Source organism: Lissotriton vulgaris, chromosome 3_1, assembly GCF_964263255.1.
Source record: "Lissotriton vulgaris chromosome 3_1, aLisVul1.2, whole genome shotgun sequence".
Lineage (NCBI taxonomy): Eukaryota > Metazoa > Chordata > Amphibia > Caudata > Salamandridae > Lissotriton > Lissotriton vulgaris.
This window is the reverse complement of record NC_141689.1, coordinates 1,368,828,404-1,368,856,396: the sequence shown is the minus strand read 5'-3', so window position 1 is coordinate 1,368,856,396 and position 27,993 is coordinate 1,368,828,404. Positions and strand designations below refer to the sequence as shown.

At 44.9% G+C, this 27,993-nt stretch overlaps 1 protein-coding gene across 1 annotated transcript in view; it reads right to left on the bottom strand.

Moving 5' to 3' along the window:
- The window catches only part of LOC147727913 (coiled-coil domain-containing protein 17-like), a 751,707-nt gene that overhangs the window by 230,872 nt on the left and 492,842 nt on the right, over nucleotides 1-27,993 (bottom strand). Inside the window, exon 7 of the mRNA XM_086961839.1 lies at nucleotides 145-285. Within this exon, the coding sequence (XP_086817965.1) occupies nucleotides 145-285 (141 nt within the window). The remainder of the gene's footprint in view (nucleotides 1-144; nucleotides 286-27,993) is intronic.

Sequence of the window (27,993 nt, the reverse complement as noted above, 5' to 3'; positions counted from 1 at the left end):
GAGAGGGAAAAATGAAGAAAAAAAAAGGAGATACCGGTGGACTAGAAAAGAGAAGAGGAGAAAGGAAGAAAAGAAAGGAAAGGCAAAAGAGGGAAAGGGAGAAGAAAGAGAGGGGAAGGTAAGAATAAGTTTTAAACTGCTTACCAGCAAGTGATGTTTTTGACACTCGAACACTTTTCTGCCTTTTGAATTGGAGCCGCCTGATTTCACTCTCCAAATGCTGGTTTTCGATCTCAAGGGTTAGAAGCTCCATATTCATTTCACGCTTTGCTGGGACGTGCATTTCTAAGAGAACAAGAAAGCAAAAATCCTTAAGACATATTCTAAAAAAGACAGACATTCATTTGACTGTACCTTTATAACACAACATTTTAAGAGCTTATCAAGAAACATTTCGAATAGCAAAACTGATTTCAAGTGAGGTTTATATTAACTATCATAGTTATCATCCTAATTGAAAAGTAGTTTTTAAAATGCTTTCTGCGCTGAGATTTAGAAAGCCATATATTTCTTTATTAAAAGGTACTATGGCCAAATGTGTGCCGAGTTTCTGCCGAAAGAAACAAGACGGTGAGGTTAGCACCACTCTGTGCCTTTGTTATTATATTATTTTGTAAAGAACATAGGTCCTAAACTTTTTCAATACAATTATGAGTAATAAACACAGACTTCGATAAGAACTATGTCTCTTTTTGTCCAATGTCCAGCCGGACAAAGGAATATTTAATGCCGGGATTAAATGAAGATTCACAATTGCGTGAGACACGACAAAAATCAAAAACTGGGCACAAGCCTGTACCAAGTAAGAAGGAAGACAATACAGGGGAAAGAAATTGACAGGCAAACAGAGTGGAGAAAAAGGTGGCTTACAGTACAATGCAATCTTGTGTAAGCATGAACCAACAGTTACTGCAACACATATTATACAATTGAAAAGTGCAGTACTGTTAAAACAGTCGACGTGACGTTTCGATCCCTATCTCCAATAATTAACTGGGATCATCTTCAGGACTACTATGAATACTTTTGCCTGAGTGATTTAGGAAGCCATTTTGTTTGCACAGAATGACAGTTGAGGCTTCTGTGGGACGGTAGGCAGCGGGGCAAAACGTCTGGGGAGCGTTCTATGAAAGAATTAGGCAGCCTTTGCACAGTGGCAGAGGGCCAGTTCCGGTGTAAGACACAACTAGCTATTACGCTACCCCGGACGGGACTCCCAACGCCCGACTCCGAGACCCCATTGAGGATCCGATGGCACCGGACTGCACCAAATTGTAGCCGCTCCCTGCCCATTTTTCGCCAGGCTCTTACACCAGAACTGGCAAACAAAATGGCTTCCTAAATCACTCAGGCAAAAGTATTCATAGTAGTCCTGAAGATGATCCCAGTTAATTATTGGAGATAGGGATCGAAACATCACGTCGACTGTTTTAACAGTACTGCACTTTTCAATTGTATAATATGTGTTGCAGTAACTGTTGGTTCATGCTTACACAAGATTGTATTGTACTGTAAGCCACCTTTTTCTCCACTCTGTTTGCCTGTCGATTTCTTTCCCCTGTATTGTCTTCCTTCTTACTTGGTACAGGCTTGTGTCCAGTTTTTGATTTTTGTCGTGTCTCACGCAATTGTGAATCTTCATTTAATCCCGGCATTAAATATTCCTTTGTCCGGCTGGACATTGGACAAAAAGAGACATAGTTCTTATCTAAGTCTGTGTTTATTACTCATAATTGTATTGAAAAAGTTTAGGACCTATGTTCTTTACAAAATCATTGATTACCCGACGGGTTCCTTTGTTGCTTACACTGTTTGTTATTATATTAAGCAGGTTTCCACTTTAAAGACTGAAATAATAATGATAAACATGCATTGGTTTTTCATGAAAAAAAATTGTGGGGAATAGCTGTGTTTTTGTACAGTAAATGGCACCAACCGAAGGCTTTGCATTGATGCAATTATTGCAAATTGAGCTATCCAAACATCTCGCAAACTTTTCATTCTCTACTCTATACATTCCAACAATTAGCCATGCATGCACATCGCATTTTTGGAAAGTGACTTGAACATATCCTTACACATATTCATCCATTGCATTCACCATACGTGAGTTTTGCTGTGAGTTAGTAGTGATGCCACCTGTCTGTGGGGAGGTGTGCTGCAGCGGCCAGAGCAGCTGACCTCGGAGCACTGGGTTCACGGTTCGATCCCTGGCTCTGGTGGCAGCTCAGCTCAGCAGCTCAGCAGCTCTGCGCTCACATAATTTCCACGACGGCCCCCAACACATTCCTTGAGACATGTAAGGGTGAGTAGTTCGTGATTTACAAATACGGATTTACCATTTACATTTACACCTTGCATGGCTTAGCTAGGTTTCCTGAGTGCCATGTTCAAACTATTGCAAAAACAACAGTTGATGGACCGAATGCAGAACAATGTCATACATTCACCCCAGTACAGAGATCTGGGCCTAAATCCATCGTTTTTTTGCACTCCACACCACCCCAGTTCAGACATGGCCATATGCAAAGAAATCAGCCTTGACCCTGTGCCTCATGGGAACAGTCCAACCCGAACTGTCAAGCCATGTCTTTCCTGGACAGGAATCAAGCATCCTAGGACCGGTTTCTGGCTATCAGCCGTCTTCAGCCAGGATAGCTTGACTTCAGTGGTATGGAGAGCATGGGATTCACGTCTGAGCATACCCGTCCCACTCGGGATGACAAATTCAAAAACAACAGTTGATGGACAGAATGCAGAACAATGTCATACATTCACCCCAGTACAGAACTGGGGTAGTGTGGAGTGCAAAAAAACGATGGATTTAGGCCCAGATCTCTGTACTGGAGTGAATGTATGACATTGTTCTGCATTCTGTCCATCCATTGTTGTTTGTGCAGGTTCAAATTTTTAACATGTTAGTACTACGCCTTTGATTGGACCCTTGCTCCAAATAAAAACTCCTGGGTTTCACTGAAGGTTCTTCACTGTCACAGGGACACACGACCTTTCAAGAGACGCCTTCCTCTATTTCCTAAAGGCACTAACGGGCTCCGCCTAGCACATAGGCACGTTGCTATACGCCACACTTATAGTCCTTGCAATTCCATTGCTTGGACTAAATTTTAAGAAAATACTCTTTTCTAAATGTGGCCTGTTGCTGTATAACAAGTGAAAACTGGTGTTTTACTACAAGCAGAATTTAGCGCCAGATATTTTGACATTAATGGAGGAACCAAACATGGTCGACCTATTCCTCAATCTTTGTTTGTACTTTATATAAGGCCAATGGCAATTAGATTCCTTACAAAGGCAAGTAAATATATTTTTCTGGGCAAGGTAAGAAAAAAGGATCACTGGTCCTGCTTAAACCTTGGGCTCACAAGTCAAGGACCTGGTATCTCCCAAACATATATGACTCTCATACACGTGTATATTGATAGTGATGGTCTCTCTTTTGCGGTATATACTGTGTCCCCGCTTTTCTACACATGCGTGCGTAATCATTGAGTCATTTTTTGTCTTGTGCACCCTCCACCAGGAGGTTTGCCTTGAGGTTTTAGGGCAGTAGTGATCGTGGAAAGTGGGGGGTAGTGGTGTGATTAATAAAAAATCCGGAAGGCCAGACAAGAACACTTTAATAAGTCTGGGTTCGGACTGTAGTTAAAAATTACAGATGCACTTTGCGAATTGATGAGGGATTCTAGTGCATTGCATTGGTATTGTTAAAAAGAGGTCAACATGTTTCAGCCTTTGGTAGATCTATAGGCTTTCGTCAGGACCAATGGGGATAAGTGAAAAGTGAAAAAATTGTGAGAAGAATAAAGGAATATTGACCTGATTCTTCGCGACTTTAAGGTTTCATTGTACCTGCAAATGTAAAAAACACGCACACAGACAGCGACAAATAGGGAGAAGGGGTATGGAAAAACACATAATTATGTACAATAGTACCTTAATTTTTATATGAGGAACTAGAAAATGGCAATACTTCCCGTCATACTCATTTCGGGCGTCAACTCTTCCATTCTCATGCTTCGTTTCGACTTATATTGAGGTGCCCATAGTTCTGACAATACTGTAGTGAAGTGCTCATAGTTCTAACCATTTCACTGTGCGTGGTCTATCGTGAAATACGCTAGACAGTGCGGATGTTTTGTGTCACTGCATACATTCTAAGTATTCCAAGGATGTGGTTAATGGGGTTTTAAAGGCGTGCTAATGGTGCCTATGAGGTTTACCACGAGTCGTTGGTTTAGCGTGGTTGCATTCATGCTCAATACGCTGCGCGCGCTCTTTTAAATGAGTATGACGGGAAGTATTGCCATTTTCTAGTTCCTCATATAAAAATTAAGGTACTATTGTACATAATTATGTGTTTTTCCATACCCCTTCTCCCTATTTGTCGCTGTCTGTGTGCGTGTTTTTTACATTTGCAGGTACAATGAAACCTTAAAGTCGCGAAGAATCAGGTCAATATTCCTTTATTCTTCTCACAATTTTTTCACTTTTCACTTATCCCCATTGGTCCTGACGAAAGCCTATAGATCTACTGACTACCAAAGGCTGAAACATGTTGACCTCTTTTTAACAATACCAATGCAATGCACTAGAATCCCTCATCAATTCGCAAAGTGCATCCGTAATTTTTAACTACAGTCCGAACCCAGACTTATTAAAGTGTTCTTGTCTGGCCTTCCGGATTTTTTATTAATCACACCACTACCCCCCACTTTCCACGATCACTACTGCCTTAAAACCTCAAGGCAAACCTCCTGCTGGAGGGTGCACAAGACAAAAAATGACTCAATGATTACGCACGCACGTGTAGAAAAGCGGGGACACAGTATATACCGCAAAAGAGAGACCATCACTATCAATATACACGTGTATGAGAGTCATATATGTTTGGGAGATACCAGGTCCTTGACTTGTGAGCCCAAGGTTTAAGCAGGACCAGTGATCCTTTCCCCCTTCTGATTATAAAGTTACCTACGGAGACTGAAAGGATTCTCACTCTGCCTCCCCCACCCCCATGATTATACATGTCAAGCAGCGAACAGCTGTGGGAGACAATCGCATAGGCACTAACAAAAGCCTTTGACACTGTACTGCCTACAAAAAATATCAACATGGCAGGAAGTTTGGGACTCAGTTATACAACTGAAGACTATGATGAAATCTTGGCAAGACCACCTCTACTCATAGAAGGTGACCTCAACCAGACTCTGTCCTCAACGGCAGAATGGGACGAGTTAAGCGAATTAAAGAAAGAGCAAGTACGAACAGCAGTGCACGGGATAATAATGACCGAGTACCTCCGAGTCAATGCTGCACCAAGAGGTCTATGGGTGATGAATGCACCACGGATTTTCTTAAAAGACCTGGCATTTAGGAAGGATTGGTCTTTCATATCCTGGAAATGTACCAGAGACTACCTGGTATTAATAATAAAAACGGCAACCAGACTCACGGACGAACTCGCGGTCAAGATTGAGATCTTGGAAACAAAATTGAACAACACAATCAATATAACCATCTACAAAACACGTCTTGATGAAATTAATAAAGAAATGAAAGACAGTCAGGAATACCTAACGCAGACTAAATTGCAAAAGTTGGCAAAAGAATTGAAAAGATTCTCTTTGGAACGCATTCACCCCTACAGTAGCAAAGACTACAAACCCAATGACAATTCGGACACGACCAGTATGTCTTCAGACAATAGCTCAGATCAGAGCGGAGATGAAACAACAATCAGAGGCCGTGGGAATTTTAGGAATAAAAGAGGACAACGAAGAGGCCGAGGCAACTATTGGCGCCCCCCTTTTTTCCAAGAAAATATGCAAGGAACACCATTCCACCCATTTAATCCCCAGTTCCAAGGTTGGCCAAACCCATATTTTCAAGTACCCATGAATCAACAAATGCCACCACAAGGGGCCCAAAACTACCAACAAAGCCGTCCTTTTTTAGGGAATGGCCAGAACAATCGAAGGTCAAGACAAAAAGGAGTGACCTGGTCCGACCAAGCTTGACAGATCCAAACCAGGAGCGTTACCAAAGCCAACACAGGACAAGGGCCGACAATCTAATAGTCAACCTGACAGGATTAGAACTCACAGAGAACCAGACCAGTGTCCTGAACAAAGGATTAGGGTATGTGCCAACCCCAAAAACAGACGTCTTCAAAACGAAATGCGAACTCGCCAACTTTTGCCGCACACTGAAACTGAAAGCTTTTTTCAAAGGAGAACAACAACCCCAAGAAGGAGATACAACTCTAAAAAGAAAATCTACCTTTTGCCCGCTTAACTCACAAATCCCCATTGAAATAAGCACATTTGAACAGGCCATCATGAAAGAAGTTGAAGAATTGAATCATCAACCTCAAAGAACTTTCCAGAATCTAACAAAAGCAGAAAAAGCTGCTCTGACACAACTAAAAGACAATCATGACATAGTCATAAAGCCTGCGGACAAAGGCGGAGGGATTGTCCTGCTCACAACAGAAGGATATGATAGACAATGCATGGACCTACTGGCAGACACTAAATTCTATCAAGTGATCACAACCGACCCAAAAGCACGCCTACAAAGAACAATATCATTAATGATTGAGGAAGCAGAATGTAACAACTGGATATCAAAGAAAGAGGCGGACTACCTAATAACAAGAACACCAGTCACGCCCTACTTTTACTCTCTGCCCAAAACGCACAAAGACAAGATGCCACCACCAGGAAGACCAATTGTCTCAGGGATCAATTCTATTCTAGAGCCACTATCGCAATTTGCGGACCAGTACTTTAGACCACTGGTCCAAGCCACTCCTACTTACCTAAAAGACACACAAGACTTGATCAATATGCTACAAAACTTCAAGTACTCGGAAAATAGTATGCTCCTAGTAGGACTGGACGTCGAAAGTCTCTATACAAGCCTTCCGCAACAGAAAACTTTAGAGACTCTTGAAACCATCTTGTTTAACATTGACTGGCCACACCGGACCCCAAGACATTTCGTATTGGAATGTTGCAGATTGGCCCTTATGGAAAACTTTTTCCAATACAAGGACACCCTCTACCTCCAGCAACATGGAACATCGATGGGCAGCACCTTTGCGCCTAGCGTAGCAGGTCTGTATGTGAGCACTTTTGAACAGACCTATGTACACAACGCGCATAACCCCTTTTCTCGTCATATACTCTTTTGGAAGAGATATATCGACGATATTTTTTTAATCTGGAGAGGGGACAATACGTCACTAACAGATTTTCACAGGTGGCTGAACGATCAGGACGAATGTCTAAAGTTCACATTCACATCCAATGCACATAGCCTGGATTTCTTGGACAGCACCATTTTTGCCAAGGAAGACAGCCTACAAACAAGAACGTTTTTCAAACCCACTGCAAAAAACAGTCTACTATCCTTCAACAGTTTTCACCCCCGCCCGCTAAGGGAAAACCTTCCGTACAGCCAGTTCTTACGGCTGAGAAGAAATTGCAGCTCAATAGATGACTATAAAACACAAGCAAAAGATCTCTGTGAGAAACTAACAACCAGAGACTACCCAAAAAGAATAATCAACTCCTGTGCGAAACGAGCCAGAAATCAACCGAGAGAATCTCTCCTCGAAAGTCACCCAAAACAGATTGAAGACAGGACTACGTGCGTAACAACGTATAGCCCAATAACAAATCAGGTGAAGAAAATAATCAACCGTAACTGGAAGATTATTACATCAAACACCCTGACCTGGCCAAAACCAAGATTTGCCAACAAAAGGAGCACCAATATCAAGGATCTGCTGGTCCACACGAGACCCCCACCTAGAAAAAAGAAACAACAACCAGGCCTCTGGAATAATCCTCCAATTACTGGACACTATCCTTGTGGTTCCTGCGTAGCCTGTGCCACTACAAAGCCAACAAAAGAATTGCAACTACTCCCAAACATGTTATGGAAATTAAAAAGACACACCAACTGTAACACCAGCCACGTGGTATATATGATCACGTGCCCGTGCAACATGAGATATATTGGGATGACATGCCGAAAAGCGAAACAGAGACTCAGTGAACACAGGAGTAATGTGAACTGTCAGAAAAGCACAACCAAGATGTCATCACACTATAAAGAAAAACAACACACTGTCAATGATCTCCACTGGGTGATCCTGGAAAGCCTTGAGACAATCGACAGAAACGCGGAAAACATACTGTTCGAGAAAGAACAACGTTGGGTTCACAGGTTAAAAACAGATACCTTGGGCCTGAACGATTCTGTTCCATGGTTATCTCTCAACAGATGATCTGAGACTTCAACTCTCAACAATCCACCTAAATAGGGTAACCCAATGGCCAAGTATCTCTGCCCATCCTTGGTGATCACAAACCATGTACTCCACTAATGATCCCAAAAACAAGCCCAATACTGTATTTCAGGAAAGACCCATCTAACAAAATCTCTGCATTCTACCTCAAAGCGCAACAACTCATGAGTCTCACAAAATAAACAACGGTTCCTTTATACACATAATTCCCCCTTTTTTAAATTTATGCACTCCTTTATTTACCAATAATAATGGTGGGTTCTATTCTAAAAGAGACCTTCGGCATACTGCCGAAGTATTTCTTCTATTTCCACCGCCACGGAGTTAAAATCAACCAGGAACCGCATCACCCTGTAGTTCCGGGTGAGGAAAGGCAGAGTCAGCACATGCTGCCAGGACCGAGTAAGAAGGCACTAAGGTACTGGGAAAAACTAGACGCACTCAAGAAACGGGAAACCGTAAGTAAATAAAGCGCACTCGATAACTCCCCCCTTTCTGATACCTTGCAGTAAGGCCTCTCTCGATCAGCCTAAATCCCCGAGGGAGCAATTTCCGAAATAAGACAAGGTATGCGCATTTAAAAGAGCGCGCGCAGCGTATTGAGCATGAATGCAACCACGCTAAACCAACGACTCGTGGTAAACCTCATAGGCACCATTAGCACGCCTTTAAAACCCCATTAACCACATCCTTGGAATACTTAGAATGTATGCAGTGACACAAAACATCCGCACTGTCTAGCGTATTTCACGATAGACCACGCACAGTGAAAGGGTTAGAACTATGAGCACTTCACTACAGTATTGTCAGAACTATGGGCACCTCAATATAAGTCGAAACGAAGCATGAGAATGGAAGAGTTGACGCCCGAAATGAGTATGACGGGAAGTATTGCCATTTTCTAGTTCCTCATATAAAAATTAAGGTACTATTGTACATAATTATGTGTTTTTCCATACCCCTTCTCCCTATTTGTCGCTGTCTGTGTGCGTGTTTTTTACATTTGCAGGTACAATGAAACCTTAAAGTCGCGAAGAATCAGGTCAATATTCCTTTATTCTTCTCACAATTTTTTCACTTTTCACTTATCCCCATTGGTCCTGACGAAAGCCTATAGATCTACTGACTACCAAAGGCTGAAACATGTTGACCTCTTTTTAACAATACCAATGCAATGCACTAGAATCCCTCATCAATTCGCAAAGTGCATCCGTAATTTTTAACTACAGTCTGAACCCAGACTTATTAAAGTGTTCTTGTCTGGCCTTCCGGATTTTTTATTAATCACACCACTACCCCCCACTTTCCACGATCACTACTGCCTTAAAACCTCAAGGCAAACCTCCTGGTGGAGGGTGCACAAGACAAAAAATGACTCAATGATTACGCACGCACGTGTAGAAAAGCGGGGACACAGTATATACCGCAAAAGAGAGACCATCACTATCAATATACACGTGTATGAGAGTCATATATGTTTGGGAGATACCAGGTCCTTGACTTGTGAGCCCAAGGTTTAAGCAGGACCAGTGATCCTTTCCCCCTTCTGATTATAAAGTTACCTACGGAGACTGAAAGGATTCTCACTCTGCCTCCCCCACCCCCATGATTATACAAGGTAAGAAAAACCCTAAGATCTCTTGGAAGAGACTTGCTATGCGAAAGAGTAAAGGTGAAGCTGCTGTTTGATGTTCCAATGCATATTAATCACGAGTGAATTTAGGTAGAATTCCTTTATAAGGAGAAGAAATTCTTAGAAATGTAGCTGAAATAGGGGGAACCAAATATAGTCAATTAAATTAGTATAACTAAATTTGCCAATCCTGTAATGAAGCTTCTTACTGCAGAATAATGACAGGACACTTGCTGGTGCAGACACGTCGTTTAATTAATAAAGTACACTAGAGAGCACCGAGCCGGCAACCTCCGTGCTCCGACACTTGCGCCGTTTACTTTGGGTGCGCGCGCATCCTAAAGATGGCCGCCGGCACGTCGCGTAGTGACGCGACGTGCATACGCTAGAGCGCAACTCTACATATCTCCCTTTTTTCCAAACAATGGAAACTTGTAACTTACAGTCCGCTGCTCATATCAAAGTCTTGAAACCTGGCCGGTCTCATCACAGTTCTCCCCCTTCAGGTCAGTCTTACCGGAGTAGCCATGGCCTCTCTCCCGGGAGTCTCTGCGCTGCCTCCTCTGTTGCTCAGCGCCGCCGGGCTCTCCGCCTGTCTCCCCATGTCCATCTCCTGCTCCGCTCCGGGGCTACCTCCGTCACCTTGCTCCTCACTGACACCTCCGCTTCTCATGTCCATTTCCTCGTCGATTTGTTTATCTCCTGTCTCAGGCTCCGCAGCCATTTCCAGGTCTTGACCCCCTTGGCTCCACTGCAGCACCTTGTTGCATCTCGCCATGCGGTCCTGAGACTACACATTTCCATCACTCAACAAGGCCGCTCTGTCATATACCTTCTTAACTTGCAAGGGTTTGCTGTATTTGCTCTCCCCCTTTCTTTGCATCGTCGCCAACTTAACTCGCACCCATTCGCCTTCTTCTGGTCCGGTATCCTTCACATTCCTTCGTCTATTGTAGTGCTTGGCATATACAGCTTGTGCCTTCTCTAAGTTCGCTTGAACCACCGCAGGGGACCACTTACTCATTCTGGTTTTCTCCTTCCACACTCGATTGTCCTTCGTGAAGGGATCACGTCCTCTCAAGAATTGGAAAGGACTATACCCGGTCCCAGTGGGGGTGATCCTGTATGCCCATACCATTTGCCATATCTCTCCCTCCCAGTCTTTGTTCTGGGATATCGCCGCTTGCACAGATCCCATCACCACACGGTTAAACCGTTCTACTAGTCCATTTCCTGCCGGGTGATAGATCGACGTGTGCTTGGAGAGAATACCATTTCTCTCCATGAAGTTGGTAAACTTATCTGAGGTAAACTGGGGGCCGTTGTCGCTCAGGATGAATTTAGGAATGCCCTCTCTCACAAACGTGTCACTCAAAAACTTCAAAATGGTCTCTGTGTCCATTACTTCTTCCACCTTCATTTCAGGCCATTTAGAGTATCTGTCGATGAGGACGCACACATACTTTTGGACTCCTTGTCCATCTAAGATTGGGCCCAAAATGTCTATGGACAACTCCTCCCACGGATTCTGTGGGGGGTCAAATCTCCCTAGCGCCGGGCACAAAGGCTTAAGAGTTTTGTCTGCTCCTTGGCACAGTGGGCAATCTCTGACATGTCGTTCTGCTCGTAAGTCCATGCCTGGCCACAAGTACCCTTCTTTACTCCACAATTTCATCTTGCCTATCCCTAAGTGGCCTTCGTGGAGTAAGGCCAGTAGTTTGGGGATTATGCCAGCTGGGGGAATCACCTTGTCTCCCCTGAACACAAACACTCCTTGGTCGTCTATCGACAACTCTTCTCTGACCTCATAGTACATTCTGAGGGTGTCACTGGTGTGTTTCTTCTCCGGCCATCCCTGTACTATGAAATTCTTCACCTCTTTCATCGTTTGGTCTTCACTGTAGGCTTCCTTCCACTCTTGGTTGCTGATGACTTTCTCCTGGTCATCTGTCAGGGCCACCATCTCTTCCCCCCTTGTTGATTCTTCTCCTCCAGGTTCCATGGCCGCCGCCCTACTTAGATAGTCTGCGACTTTGTTTCGATTGCCTGGAATGTACTCCACGTCATATCTAAATTCTAGCAGCTTCAATGTCATTTTTGAGATCCTGGGGGTGGCACTCGCGTGCCCACTAGAGGTGAATACCTTCACCAAGGGTTTATGATCTGTCTTTAGCTGAAATCGCGTACCCCACAGGAATTGTCTGAATCTGGTCATTGCCCACACTACCACCACCAAGGCAGGCTCCCCGCTTGACCCCTGTCCCCCGATGGTGATGAACGCCATAAATGAGGCAATTTCTTCCCCTCTCACGGATATATGCAATGCCATGTTCCAAACTGGCATATATCCAGATGGCTGGAAGAATGCGGTTATAAAACCTCTGCTAAAAAAACCATCTTTGGACCCTGCAGTCTCGGCCAATTACAGACCAATTGCGGGTCTTCCTTTCCCGGCAAAAGTCTGTGAAGCTTTAATGAACCATCAACTCTCTGAGTTCGTCGACTCTCATAATCTTTTAGACGATACTCAGTTTGGGTTCAGAAAGGGCCACGGGACTGAGACTGCACTTATAAAAGCATCTGATGAAATTAGATCCATCATGGACCAAGGAGGAGCAGCAGTCCTTATACTTTTGGACCTGTCCGCGGCCTTCGACACGGTCGATCATGCAATCTTGATCGACCGTGTCACAGCCCTAGGGATTGTCGACGTGGCAAGAGACCTTATTTCATCTTTTTTGAACAATCGCACGCAGACAGTGAGGTTGGGCAATTTTTACTCTCCTGTCTTCGCAATCCCATGTGGGGTCCCCCAGGGCTCCTCGCTAAGTCCGACGCTGTTTAATATCTATGTAGCGGACTTAGCGAGGGTAATAAAAACTCATGGGTTGCGTCTGACGTCTTACGCAGACGACACCCAACTAGTCCTGGCAGTGCACAAAGATGGTCCAGTTGTGGCAGCAAAATTTCAAGAAGCAATGCTGGTCGTTTGCGCTTGGATGTCAACAAATTGTCTGAAACTTAATTCAGATAAGACCGAGGTCATGACCTTTGGCAGCCTATCCCCGGAATGGTCACCCATATGGTGGCCCAGCCAGATGGGTCCCCCGCCTGTTCCAGTTACCAAGGTCAGAAACCTGGGAGTCATCTTTGACAGTAAACTGGTTTTCAATCATCATGTAAACAAGGTAGTATCATCTGCCTTTTATGTCCTGAAGAAAATAAGGAAACTCATGCCCTATCTCCCAGTATCAGCAGGGAAAACCCTCATTACAACTCTGGTATTCTCGAAGATGGACTATGGGAATGCCCTCTTTCTGAATACTCAAAAACAAGTCCTAATGAAACTTCAGTCTATACAGAATGCGGCAGCCAGAATTCTGCTTGGTATCCCCCGACGCCATCCGACAACCACAGCAATTCGACAGCTTCACTGGCTAAAAGTGGAAAACCGCATCAAATTTAAGGCATTATGTATTGCCTACAAAGCCATACATAATACAGGACCCAGGTTTCTGAGAGAGGCCTTTAAACTGTACACCCCAAAAAGACAGCTCAGATCTGCAAATACATGCATGCTCCCAGTCCCTCGAACTAAAACAGTGACCTGGGGAGATAGGCGCTTCATGGTAGCTACACCCAAGCTATGGAACACCATCCCTCTCATCATTAAAACCGCCCCCAACTTGGTAGGTTTCCGTAAGCTCCTTAAAACATGGCTATTCGACCAGTAAGCCGGTGTGTATCTGGTCCTTATCTGATTAACCACATGCGCCGAGACACCCACGGGTAATTGTTGCGCAATAAAAATCTCAAATAAATAAATAAAATAAAACTACTGCGAGCATCTCCTTTTCGATGATGCTGTATTTCTTTTCTGTGTCACTCAAGGTGCGAGAAGCAAAGCTTAGTGTGTCCATCACCCCTTGTCCCCAGTCTTGCATTAACACCGCGCCCAAGCCTTTGTCGCTGGCGTCCGTTGTGAGCACAGTCCTTCCATGAGGATCATATCCTTGCAGGGGTATGGCTCTCACCACGTCTTCCTTTACCCTCTCGAATTCCTTTTGTGCTTCTTCCGTCCAGCAAAACACTGAGCTCTCTCTCGTTAACTTCCTCATGTGGTGGGTCTTTGTTGCGAAATGTTGCACAAATTTACTATAGTATTCGGCCATTCCTAAGAGGGAACTGACGTCCTCCTTACTGGTGGGTGGTGGTGCCTCGTTGATCGCCTTCACGTTTTCCGCCTTGGGGGTGATCCCTTGCACTCCGATTTCGTGCCCTAGGTAGGTCACTGATTCCATGCCCAGGCGGCACTTTTCCCACTCCGCTGTGAGGCCCTTGCCTTCTAATACTCTCAACACTTTGGTCAATTTTGCATCATGGTCAATTCAGTCGCGGCCCATCACAAGGATGTCATCCTGGAAATACTGGATGCCATCCATGTCTTTAAACAGTTGGTGCATTAATTTCTGGAACACCGCTGCCGCCGATGCCAGTCCAAACGGCATGCGGCGGAACTGGTAGCACCCGAAGGGGGTAATGAATGAAGTTAACCTCCTGCTCTCCGGGTGCAATGCGATTTGATGGTACGCTGAGGTTAGGTCGATGGTAGAGTACCACTTGATCCCTCTCGTCTTGGCTAGCATCTCCTCGATCCTTGGTAGGGAAAACCTTTCTACCACAATGTTCTTATTCAATTCGCGTAGGTCCACACATAGTCTGACCTTTCCACTGGGTTTCATGACTACCACCAATGGTGCCAGCCACTCTGCACACGTGATCGGTTCGATGATTCCCCTTTCCTCCAATTCTTGCAATTCTTCTTGTACTGCCTCTCTCACTGCGAGAGGTATGTTTCTCACCTTGTGGGTCACCGGTATGGCGCCTTCCTTGAGGACAATTTTGTGTGCAAACTTCTCTAGCCTCCCCACCGTGCCTCCAAACACCTTGGGGTACTCCTTCGTCCATTTGTCCATGTTCGGCCATTCTTCCGGTTCAGTGAGGAGGATCTGTTCTTTTCCACCGTGGTCTAGTTTGATGCCCAGGTCCCCTTGGTCTAGCCAGCCTAGCACCGATGGTCCTTTTTTAGAAATGTACAGTTTGCAGTAGGCACTGCGCCCTCTGAATTCAAACCTTAACGGTCAGAATCCTAACATGGGTATGCGGTCTCCGTTGTATGTGACCGGCCTTATGCCTAATTTCTCCAAGTCTGGGCCCAAGTGTGGGCTGAAGGTTTCATTCCACACCGTTCTCTGTACAATGGTGTAGGGTGATCCAGTGTCCGCCACTATATTTATCGGCACTCCTCCGATCGTCATGTCCAGTACTGGTTTGGTCGACCTTTTGTCTTGGTCGTAGATGCAGAGTACCGTGGTCGTAGTACCGTTGGTCGTAGATGCAGAGTACCGTGTCCTCGTCTTCGTGGTCACTCCCTTCCTTGTCCTCTTGTCCATGGTCGATGTATTTAACCATAGTTCTGGAGGACTTCCTGCGGCATACTTTCTCATAGTGCCCTATGATTCCACAATACATACATTTGGCGCAAAACGCCGGGGACTTCCTGTCATGGGCCTCATGTGTCCAACTTCCGCATCTGTAGCAGGTCTTTTTGTTGTCCCAGTTTGCTTTCCCGGTGGCCCTGGATTCCCTTGCCACCTATTCGGTCCTTTCGATGTGGGCCCCTTGCTTCTGTTGTCCCTGCGGGGTTCTTCGTCTTCTATCCTGTTCACCACCGGCGTTGTTGCAGCCTCTCTTTTTGCCGCCTCTGCGCATCTTCGCGCCAGTTCAGCTCTTTTGACGATTATCATCACTTCTTGTAACGTGGCATCGCCGCTGGCCCACAGCTTGTCTTGCACTGCGGTGCTCGTGGTGTGCATTACGATTTGATCCTTGATGAATTCGTCTTGGAATGTATCGTATCTAAACGTTGATGCCAACTTCTTTAACGCCACCACGTACTCTTCCACTGATTCTCCAGGTTGTTGTTTTCTTTGCTGGAAGTTATGCCTGTCAATCGAAACACAGACCGCCGGTTTGTAGTGTTCGTTTAGTTCTTCTATTGCGTGGGCGTATACATCGTCATCTGTGCTCCCCCGTTGTTTGGGTATTAGAGTCTAGAAGATCCTGAGCCCCTCCGGGCCTAGGTTGTGTAATAATATTCGCCTCTTCCTCTTACTTGAGAACTTTTCTTCATTTTCATCTTCTAGCACTTCGATGAAGTTGTCAATATAGTCTCTCCAATCTTCCCACCTCATCAGTGGTTCTCCTGGCTTGGGCAAAAATTGTACGGGGGCCGTCGCTGACGCTGCTTGAGCACACATTCTTTCACGCTTTTCCGTGGGCGGGGTACCACTGTGACTTCTGGGGCTGCCCGGTGCACTGTTTTCCTCTATCTTCTCTGTTTTCAGTTGGGGGGGTCTCTGTGTCTGCCCCTTCGCTCTTCCCATCGGTCGCCAGTGCTCCTGCCCTTGGTCGTGCTGTGTCGTGGGGTGTCCCGGGTGGTCCTCCCTTTGCTCACCCTGTATTTCTTCCACTTTGCTCAGTTATAGCTCCCCTCGCATGACTGTGGGCTCTGCCGCGCTCTCTGGTGATTTCTGGTCTGTGGGGTGTACTTACAGGCCACTTTTGTAGGTGCTTCAGATGTCTGGTTCCCAGCCGTGGTCCTTCTCTTGTCCTGGTGTTTTTTTTGTTTTTTTTTTTCGAATGGTGTGCCTCCTTAGGTCATCCTCCCGACCTCGTCGCCATTGTAATGAAGCTTCTTACTGCAGAATAATGACAGGACACTTGCTGGTGCAGACACGTCGTTTAATTAATAAAGTACACTAGAGAGCGCCGAGCCGGCAAACTCCGTGCTCCGACACTCGCGCCGTTTACTTTGGGTGCGCGCGCATCCTAAAGATGGCCGCCGGCACGTCGCGTCGTGATGCGACGTGCATACGCTAGAGCGCAACTCTACAAATCCAAAACAATTTTTAAGGAAATGAAAGTAAAACGATTAAAACATCAGTTTACATCAGCCACTTACTAGGCAGAGCAGCTCTTTTCCATGTAGACCTACAGAATATGTCCTCTCTTGAAACTCTGAAGTTTACAAGTGTGTCTCGTGGAATGTGGTGAGAATTAAAACTCAGCCTGGGAACTCGGAGTGGGTCAGTTTTATCAATTTAATTGTATGTGTTTACAGGAAATATGGGCTACCAACCGCTTTGTTTATAGATGGTATTGTATACAAAGGCCCGGCAACTGCCTCCAACAGGGGGAGGGGGCTAGGGGTAGTTTGGATATTCTAGTTTCTTTAAAACATTCCAACAAAGTGAGTAGTTTGCCTCTTGACAGTACTATTAAGAGCTTTGTCTGTCTAGCCTGGGCTCAGTATGACGTTAGTGATAAACTATAAGAACATGCAGTACTCTAATGCTGACACAATCCTAACACTGGGCCTTGATGTTCACAAATTAAGTAGCCACATTAGGCTGAAGGGTTTTTAGGTGGAGCATTCAAGACCTCTTGTGTATACTTTAGTATATACTTAATATACACTTATATGTGTATGTACTTTGTGGGCTCTGGAGATCAGCCCTAGGACTTGTCTGCTTCTGCTTAGGGACTTTATTTTCTGTTCAACTGCCTCTATCTAACTGTCTTGATAGAAAACGACAGGCAGAGGTCAGTAACATACCAGAATTGCTTTCTGCTGAGGGACTTTCTGTTTTAGTTTTTTGTGGCCACTGCCTCTATTTAACTTTCTTGATAGAAAACAACCAGCAGAGGTCAGTAAAATACCAGAATCAATTTGGCATTCTCTAGATTCCAATCCATAGAAATTGTCTTCCACGAGCACTCGTAGACAATAGTATTTATTTCAAATCTTGCATTTTCAGTGATATGACCACCAAAGGCCCTGATTTTATATCAAAAACAGACCTTTGGACTATACAATTTCCAGCTAAAAGGGAATATTTCTCTCTGTGTGTTCCCTTACCTAGTGTGTCACACAGTTTGGTGCTTACTTTCCCTCCATGGTAAAGAACAGGAGATGTTTCAGCACCCAAGCTAATGTGCTGCATAGCTAAATACATATAAGGTCCCAAAGGCGAGACTGATTGCATTGCATATGCTTGTTAATATGGGTTGGGGATTTCAATAGGCATCTTTGTATTTTTTATTCTGTTGATATAGGTGGCCTCATTAATAATCTTTCACATTTTGAGCATAATATTGCGGGATGTGGGACTCGTGCTAAATGACATTACAATTTGTATTGTTTTCTATCCAAAAATGTCAAAGTGTTTGGGTGTGCCTAAAATAGGGCCATTCAGTCCATTATGGAAGGTAACATTGCCAACAAAATATTTGATTAGCATTTTATTTTACATGCATCTGCTGGTTCCAGCAGTGGGGCCATAACAGAGGAGCCACCCCTGCAGCAAACCATTAATGAACAGCACCAAAGGCATCAAGGAGAAATACCATCAGAGACTCTAGTAAAATACGTCAGGGATAAGAACAGATCTCAGAGGCAAGTTTTGCGATTAACAAATCCCAGAGAAAGTAAGAGAGATGGAGCATCTGCCAAAATTACAAAATGAACATGGGGTATTTGAAACTGAAGAACAGTATTAAACAATGAGCTTTTTTAGGGACAGAATAGTTAACCCAGAGGAACACATGTCTGCTATGTTTAAAGGTTCAATTCCATTCTTATAGTTTGACTGAAATGCAGAAGCCTCGAATCAGAGTGGTGTATTAAAACAAAATATGTGAACAAACCCGAAAGCTTTGTTCACAACTAGGACAACGGGACCAGCAATAATAAAGGTTACCGGTAACTAATAGGGTATTACCTCCTAGTCCCCTCAGTCCTCGTCCCATTCCTTACAAAGTGGAGAATACCAAAGCAAAAGAAAAAAAAAGGCTTTCCGAACCCCCGTGAACACCGGGGACACCACACCGAAAGCAGTACCCCAAAAGAAGCAAACAGGAGAATCACAAGAAAAAACACAGGCAGGAGCACACAACCCACAATGCCCCAAACCAAACAACAGAGCCAAAACCCCCAAAACAAGCAGGGGACGACCAAGGAGAGCAAAACAAGGAGCCAAACCAAGGAGCCGCCACCCAAAGGGCAGACAACCCACACCAGGAACCTCCGAACCAACCATAGAAGAGGAAAACCCAACATGAAAGGACCAGAGACTGACCTCACCAGAAGGACAGTGATGAGGCCCCCCACAGAAGAATACCCAGGGCAACCCGACGCTGGAAGAAGTCAGGGCCACACCAAGAGCAACACAAGACCCCCAGGCAAGACCAAAAAGGAGGCCAGGCACCAAGACCCATACCCAAGGGAACCCCTAGATGGACAGAAGCAACCAGCCCCCCTCCAGAACAACCAGCAGAAGAGGACACAGAAAAAGAAGAAGTGCCCACAGGGAACAAAAACCCCGTGAAGGGCACCTGACCAGCGAGAAGGCTGCAAAGGACAGGAACACCACCCAGAAACTAGCTGCAGAAAACGACAGAGAGCGAACTCCCTGCAAACAAGGGCAGAAAGCCACACACAGCCGAAAGAACCCCAAACGACCCCACCAGAAAGCTGAGGGGAAGCAAGTGAGGTTCCGTGACGATTTGAACCCGTGTTTTCAATATTGTCGGAAATACATAATATCGGTATCAGCGAACCGCAAATGATCCATTTAGTCCTTTTATAAACACATTTCTGATCTACCCACGGCATCCATCTTAGATCATGGCCGCCATTTTGTGTTTCTTGCCCTCACATACGCAATAGCCTCTGATCACTTCATTTCGATTAAGGACACGTAGCCTTAGCCGGAGATTCACCTCTTACATGACACGTGCACCTTAAACCAGATCACGCTGTAGCTGCATGACTCGACAAAGACTGCCTCCTCTGCCCGAGGCCAGTCCTGCCAAACTGGTCTTCGTGTCCATTGTCCTGATCACGATTAGGCGGCCGAAGCCGGTAGCCTTGCCCATTTACAACCCACAAACATCCCTTATCCTGCTTTTCTATCTTCTGCACCTGGCTCTGCTCCTTTCCTTCTGGGCCTTTATTAGGGGGAGGTAACGAAATTTACGATGAGGCGGTCCGGGTCTTGAATGAAAAGTTGACATGGGATTATGATGGAAAAGTGGGAACCCCTCGTTCGTAATGTTTTGACATCAGATTTTGTCGACGATTCCTGTGTACGATAAATATTTATTGTTTATGACACAAAGGTTTGGGAATGTACCAGCATGTAAAGAATTCGCCTGAAGGCCAAAATTTAGTATATAAGGAGCAACCCTCTTTGTACGAATCGAACAGGCTCCTAGTTACTGCCCATGCGTAGTTCTGTGACTTCTGTGTCCCTGCAGTAATAAACCTTTGGTCTTTGACGCCACCATCGAGAAGCCCGTGTTTCTGTTTATTTATGCACCAAGGCAGGTGGAACTCCGGGGTCTTTGGGTGTTGTTCCCTGACACCTCTGGACGGAACCAAAAAGTCCAGAACTCCAATTGGCGCCCAACGTGGGGCGACGTCATTCGGTACCGGTCCAAAAGCCTGAAGAGTTCGAGAAGCTTCGTGTGAAGATTCCTGAGGGAGGCGCCCCACTTCATCGATCCCGGCATATCGCAAAAGTGGCCCGACGTTCTCTTCCACGAGGGTTCCCGTTCAGGACGGCTGCAGTGGGCCGTTGCCTTGACCGTCGCCCTGTCTTGGACCCGAGGTGCAGTCCTTAGTACAGCGAAACGTGACGGGTTTCTCCGTGGTGACGTCTTCAGTGCCTCAGTTAAGTATTTAGTGATAGCTAGCTGGTTACTTTGTGAGGGTTGTTAAAATCCTTTTTGGTTCTTGGTTTGGTTTGGTTTCGTAAGATTATCACTAGTTGTTCTAGTTACGATAATCTATTTGGTTTAGTTTGGGTATCGATACATCAGTTCGTTTTGGTAGGCCTAAGTTCTTGGTTCGAGTGCACATATCTGTTCCGTGTTTTGTTTGTTTTGTGTTCCGGACTGAAAATGGTAAGTCGGAAAAACTGTATGTTGTCCTGTTTTAGTTGCAACAGTGACTCACAATTGGAGGACTCATGTCTGGTTCCTCCGATTGGGACTCCCCTATATGACTTGTATTGTAAATTTGGTGTGGGTCCTATATCTTATAATGAGGTGTGGGTCCGTTACACTAAGAAGGATGGTGTCCTTAGTTGGCCACTGCATGGTAGTTTTGAACCCGAAATTCTCGACAATTTAGAAGCGAAATTGTTTAGGAAGAAAGCCCGGCCGGCAATGTTTGATTCTTTCCGTTACTGGCGAAAAGAATCCAAACAGAGAGAAATGAAAAGGTTAAAGAAAGAACAAAAAGAGCAAGAAGAGTTGACCCTAGAACAAGCAACTAAGCAGTTGCAGGCTAACGAGTGTGAGAAAGCCATAGAGGTGGCCATTAGAGAGCACAATTTAGCGATTGACAAGTGCTATCCTGCCTTGCCATCGAAAACAGCTAAGATATTGGAGGATTCCGAAAACGATCCTCTGCTATCTTATTTGTTACGGTCACCTCCACCGTATGCACAAGGTGCTACGGCTCCACCTTTTCCGAATGTACAATTGCCGGTTGCTGGACAACCTGGTGTTCCTGCTCCTGTCCCTCAGAATCAGGTCCCTGTACCTCCTGTGGTCAATGTAAATGTTCCTACGGCTCCTCCTCCTCCTGGATTGCCGACTTCTATACCTGTATCTGTCTCGCTCACACCTACTGTTCCACAAACTATCTTCCTTGATACTTCTACTGTTCCGTTATCTGTTCCTACCTCGACTGTGTTTTCTGCATCTGCGAGTGTGTTGACTCCACTTTCTGTTCGTCGGAGAATCACTGATTCTGTGTCTAACATGCTGTCTCCTTTCTATAAAACCTTAATTAAGACTCCTACTTCCGACACTGTTCAGAGACGTAGTCAGCTTCCGAGTACTGAGGAACGGGGAATTTTAGATTCCACGGCTCTCAGATGGATTTCAAAGAGTAGGAGATATAGTACGAGAGATGTGCTAGATACGTTTATGCAGTGGAAAGAACCAACGCAACGGTATGTCTTTGACGAGATGTGCTCGTTGTTACGTGAGGAGATAGAAGAAGACGATGTTGAATCAAATTTAGAAGACTTAATTAAGGTTCAGAAAGAGTTTGCTGCAGGAATGATAGTGGGTGATAATATAGAAGAAGCGATGGAACTGATTTTAAGTTATAGGAATGATCCATCACTTCGTTCACCGAGAGATTTAGAGAAAAGCAAGACGAAATTAAGTCGCCAATATCCAATGAGGGAGGTTCCTCCAATTTGGCGCGAAGCTGTGCAAGCTGATCATAATAATGGTATTGTAGCCGCTCCAGCGCAATTCCAGAGAGTGTGGATACACATTCCGTGGAAGCGAGCTGAAGTATTAGCAGTGAAGCAGGCCTTGCCAGATCCACGTAAGAATCCTGCTGGATATTACAAGGAATTAACACAGACAGTTGAGGCTTGTATAATGAACTTAGCAGACATCGATATGTTATTTGGCAACGTAGTTCCGCAACCAGTGTGGGCTAAAATTCGTAGAGAGGATCATCAAGTTGCCTTAGGTGGTGACTGGGCAGCTATCACTGCAGCGGATGGTCAGCAAGTAGGTGGTGCAAAACCCGAACCCCTAATTGCTAATCTTCCAGGTAGAATAATTGATTTAATGAAGACTCTAATGCCCGCATTGCGTGTTAATTGGGACAAGTTATCAGCATGCAGGCAGAAGAAAGACGAAAGTGTCTCCGACTTCTTCACGAGGTTTGAAGAGACTTTTGTAGATCATAGTGGTCAGGACATGAGCACAGAAGGAGGGCAAAGACTGTTTGTCGATAAATTTGTGCATAATTTGTTACCTGAATTATGCAATAAATTAAAAGATTCAGAGAGTGCGTGGGCTGTGTCCACAACCGCGCAAATACTTGCGACTGCACAGTACTACGAAAACAGGGATAAAGAGGAAAAGGAGAAATCAGAGAAGAAAACGAAGGATTTAAAGACTAAAGTTCTTTTGCAGCAGGCGTATCCGCCTCGCACGAATCAGACTAATATGCAACAGGGTTCGTATCAAAGAACAGATTATAGTACATCGAGACCTCAATATCAGTGGAACCAATGTGCGTACTGTAAGAAAGAGGGTCACTACAAAAATGAATGTCCGATCTTAGCGCAAAATAATGCAGCAGCAGCTCAGAGAGGTCGTGGTGGTTTTGTGCAAAATTCTAGAGGTCGAGGGCGAGGTGCTATGCCTCCACAAACGAATGATCGTCCTTCAAATCACTTTGATCAACGAAATGGACAGTCTACTCAGCAAAATAGATCTCAACAATATCTTGTTGAAGACTATTGTGAAGTGGATGAGGGATTTCAGCAAAATGGGTACTAGGACAGCCATGGACAAAGAGAGGGAGTAGTATCAGTTCCAGTGGATCAGAGTGGGCCTTATGTCGCAGTAGCAACATCAGGTGTAGTCGAACCGTTTCTGTTGGATACTGGTGCCGCAAAAAGTTCTATCATTCATGCGAAACTCCCTGGCGCACCTTTGTCCGGCTCAACAAATGTTTCTGTAGGTTTTTCAGGCGCCCCTGTTTACAACCCGATATCTGGTCCTTTGTCTATTTCTGTTGGGCCATGTCACTTGAAAGCACCTCTGATTTTGACAACAGGTTGTAATGAAAATCTGCTTGGTTTAGATTTGTTAAAACGACTATATGCGACATTGTACTGTTCTCCGGAGGGAGTACAGCTTACGTTGGGTAAAAATATCACTTCTCCGATGTACTTGTCAATGGATGCACTCCCGCCAGAGCTACGCTCACTCCCTGATTCTCTTTGGGCGACTGGTCCTAACGATGTAGGCCTTTTAGAAATACCACCATATGTAGTAACTTTAAAAGCAAATGTAAAATTTCCAAGAATTCCTCAATATAAAATATCTAGTGAAGGTGAGCGTGCACTTTTATTGATTGTGCAAGATTTGATTAAAAAAGGTGTGGTTGAAGAAACGAGAGGAAATGTCTGTAACAGTCCTGTACTACCGATTTTGAAACGAACTGATCCTGCAAAGCCTCCAGTTTATAGGTTTGTTATCGACCTTAGAGAGGTTAATAAGATTGTAGTCCCGCAGTTTCCTGTAGTCCCAGACATTACTGCCTTGTTAACACTGATTCCTGCTACAGCTACTTGGTTCTCAGTCATCGACTTGAAGAATGCCTTTTTCAGCATTCCGATAGCCGAAGAAAGCAGAGATATTTTCGGCTTCTGTCTAGGAGGTCGCAGTTTCAGATTTAAACGCGCTCCACAAGGCTATTGTGAGAGCCCATCCATTTACAGTCAAGCATTAAAAAGCCAATTAGATTCCTTTGTCCTTCCTCCAGGTTCTGCTCTAGTACAGTATGTAGACGATCTTCTAGTGGCTGCCGATGACAAGGAAACTTGCAAAGCAGCTACGATTTCGTTATTGCATCATTTGTCTAATTTGAATCACAAGGTGTCACCTTCGAAAATGCAATACTGCTGCCAAGAAGTGACCTACCTAGGTCATCTCTTGTCAAAGGAGGGAAGGAAGTTGACCCCAGAGAGAATAAAAGCAATTACGCAGATGAGTGTTCCACGCACACAGAGAGAAGTACGTGCCTTCCTAGGTATTACCTCTTACTGGTGATGTGACTGCTGCTTACGCAGTAACGACTTTGAAGACGATTGTGGAGACTGCAAGAGTGAGTCAGAATTCTGCCCAAGCTGCAGAATTAATAGCTCTAACAAGAGCGTGTGTTTTAGCTAAGGGAAAGAGAGTGAATGTCTTTACAGATAGTCAGTACGCATTTGGCGTGGCCCATAGTTTTGGCCGTTTGTGGAGAGAAAGAGGTTTCATTACGTCCCATGGGACTAAGATCCAACATGGTCAGCTAGTTAACGACTTGTTGGAATCTCTAACCTTGCCGACTGAAGTTGCGATTGTAAAGTGCAGTGCTCATAAAGCAATCACGGATGATGTTGGTCGTGGGAATGCTTTTGCTGATGAAATTGCTAAACAGACAGCTAGAGACACGATGAGCAGAATGTATGTTGCTACGTCTGCAAGATGGATTGCTGACTCTGGAATGTGTGAGGATACTATGTAAAGTGTGAAAGAGATTCAGAAAGAAGCAACTGAGGAAGAAAAACGTGTATGGAGAGAAAGTATGGGCAAGTTGGATTCGAATGGATGTTGGATTGATTTGACAGAACAGCAGCGTTGGATGTTGCCTGACGCGTATGTGCTTGCAGTGGTGACAATGGCGCATGGAGTAGCGCACATAAGTTCTAAAGGAATTTGTAAGATGTTGGCTCCAGTCTGGAAGAATGATGGGATCAGTAAGTGTGCAGAGAGAGTGGTGAAAAATTGTATGGTATGCCTGATGCATAATCCTGGCAAGGGAACTCCAACTCCAGCTGGTCATTTCGCTCCTCCTTCCTGCCCCTTTGAAGTGATTCAGTTAGGCTTCATTCACATGGATCGCTGTAATAATTTGAAATATGTCCTGGTGGTAGTTTGTGCTTTTTCCAGGTGGATCGAAGCATATCCACTAAAGGACAATACTGCCCTATCAACTGCCAAGATTCTTCTCAAAGAATATTTCCCTAGATATGGAATGCCACGGATTGTATGATCAGATAACGGAAGTGAGTTTATAGGGAAAGTTATGCAGAGTGTGTGTGCCGGTCTAGGGCTGAAACAAAAATTCCATAGTGCGAACCATCCCCAGTCTGCTGGTTTAGTGGAGGGTTATAATGGCACCCTTAAGCTAAAACTAGCTAAAATACAAGCATCCACAGGTTTAGCCTGGCCAGACGCACTTCCTTTGGCTTTGTTATCAACGAGAGCAACTGTACATTCTAGAGTGGGGCTTAGCCCCTACGAAGTAGTTTTTGGCCGCCCGGCAAATATTTGGGGTGTGCCAAGGCCTAAAAAGTTTTGTTCTCTAGAATATCCTATGTTGATAGACTACCTTTACGACTTGACTGCTAAATTGAGTCTTATTCACCAACAGGTTTTCGATGCTTTGCCAAAGCCTCCGGAGAGTCCAGGGCATCAGCTGAAACCAGGCGAGTTTGTTGTCATCAGGAATTTCGCGAGGACGAAGAACCTTCAGCCGAGATTTGTCGGCCCCTTCCAAATCCTACTTTCAACGAGAACAGCGGTTCGTGTGGCTGGACGCAAGCACTGGGTGCATGCATCCCATGTAAAGCGTGTGCCTTTGCCACTTCCTTACGACGACTGGGTGAAGAAGGGAATTGGTTCCTCCGAATCTGAAAGCACGCCAAAATTCATCCCTTTCAGCGATGCCGAATTGATCACTGACACTCCAAACTCTGACTCTCCTCCAGAAAAGACTCTTTCGAACACTGAACATTTGTCCCCTGCATCAGAAAGAACTCTGTCATCTGCGAACTTGAACACTGCAACAGCTACCAGTGAAACGTTATTTGCTGATCAGACAGTACCTGCGAAGCAGAGATATAACTTACGAAACCGTAAAATGGACAAATAAAGCAGGCAACTGCCTATTGCGATATTTTGAAATTTTGAACTTTTGCCTTCAGCCAGGAAGTTTGCTATTGTTTTGTTGTTTTTAAAAAATTGCCTTGCCGTCTGGGTAGCCGTAGGGTCGTGGCTGTGTGCCTAGTTGAATTTGCAGGGGTCTGACACAAGGTCGATCTTTCTGTTGGTTCTGGGAACTCCCAGGGCTGATAGAGGCATTTTCATCTACGTACACATCATCAGTGGTCGCGAGCGGATTGTAGAAGATGGAGCTTCCTGCGCTGCAACGAGAAAATGTGATTTATGTTCGCAGAAACAGACTTCATAGAATTCTTCATAGCAAATGCTTTTTGATGCAATGTGCCATTACATCCTTGATTGTTTTGATAACGTTGGTGGGTGGAATCGTCTTCAGTATAAATTTAATTTTTGTGCCAGTTACTACCATACCTCCCCTTGATCCTGTTACTTCTACTGTTTCTTCTGTACACTCTTTTCATTCGTTTCCTGAACATGAGCAAGCCCGACGCTCAGAATTCATTAACAACACTTTTGTACAGCTCTTGCATCAACACCAACTGGTAGTTAACACTACAGACTGCTGGGTGTGTGGCTTGATACCCCACACTATGGATAAAGGTATTCCTTATCTGGTTTTGCCTTTCAGCTACAATGGATCATTTCAGGCCCTTCAAACCATCTTTGCTTATGCCCTTGAAACCTATCCTCCACGCCCACCACGTTCCACTAAATATAACTCTGCCAACAAAGCTTTAGTCCAGGGAATTATTGACATGGTCAAGGATGTCAATAATACTCCATCATACCCTAGAGACGAACTGCGAGTGTATTTAAGTTGGAATACTTCAGAGTATCGCCTTAGTTTAGGAGAAAGCAAGCGTAAAAGCTCAACTCCAATCTGGGTCGTACCTCACTGAGGTCAGGTCTGTTTGCAAGGGAATGGGAGAAATCCGAGAGCTCAGCTAGGGAGGAGTGAGTGCGTAGAGACTTATGTGTTTCCGGCTAACTCTTCCCCTGCTTTTCTTACTGCTAGGGGTACCTACTTCATCTGTCGAGATAGAGCTTATACATGGTTGCCTGCCGACTTTTCAGGATCATGCTATATTGCTCGATTGTTGCCTCCGACATACACTGCTTCATCTGATTACCACAGAAACAGAATAGCGAGAGGTGTCTTCAGCAAGGAAGATACTGCTGGTCAGGAAGCTGGAGACTTCTTCAAAGGCTTCCTTCCGTTGTGGGGGCCTATGGCCAATAGTAGAAACATACGTCAGCTAACACGGGTAGTTGAATCTACTATTACCGAAACTGCTGGTGCCCTTAGCAATTTGACAGCTGAGCTTCAGGCGGATAGACTCATGACGTTGCAGAACCGTATGGTTCTAGACGTTATCCTTGCAGATCGAGGTGGGGTATGTAG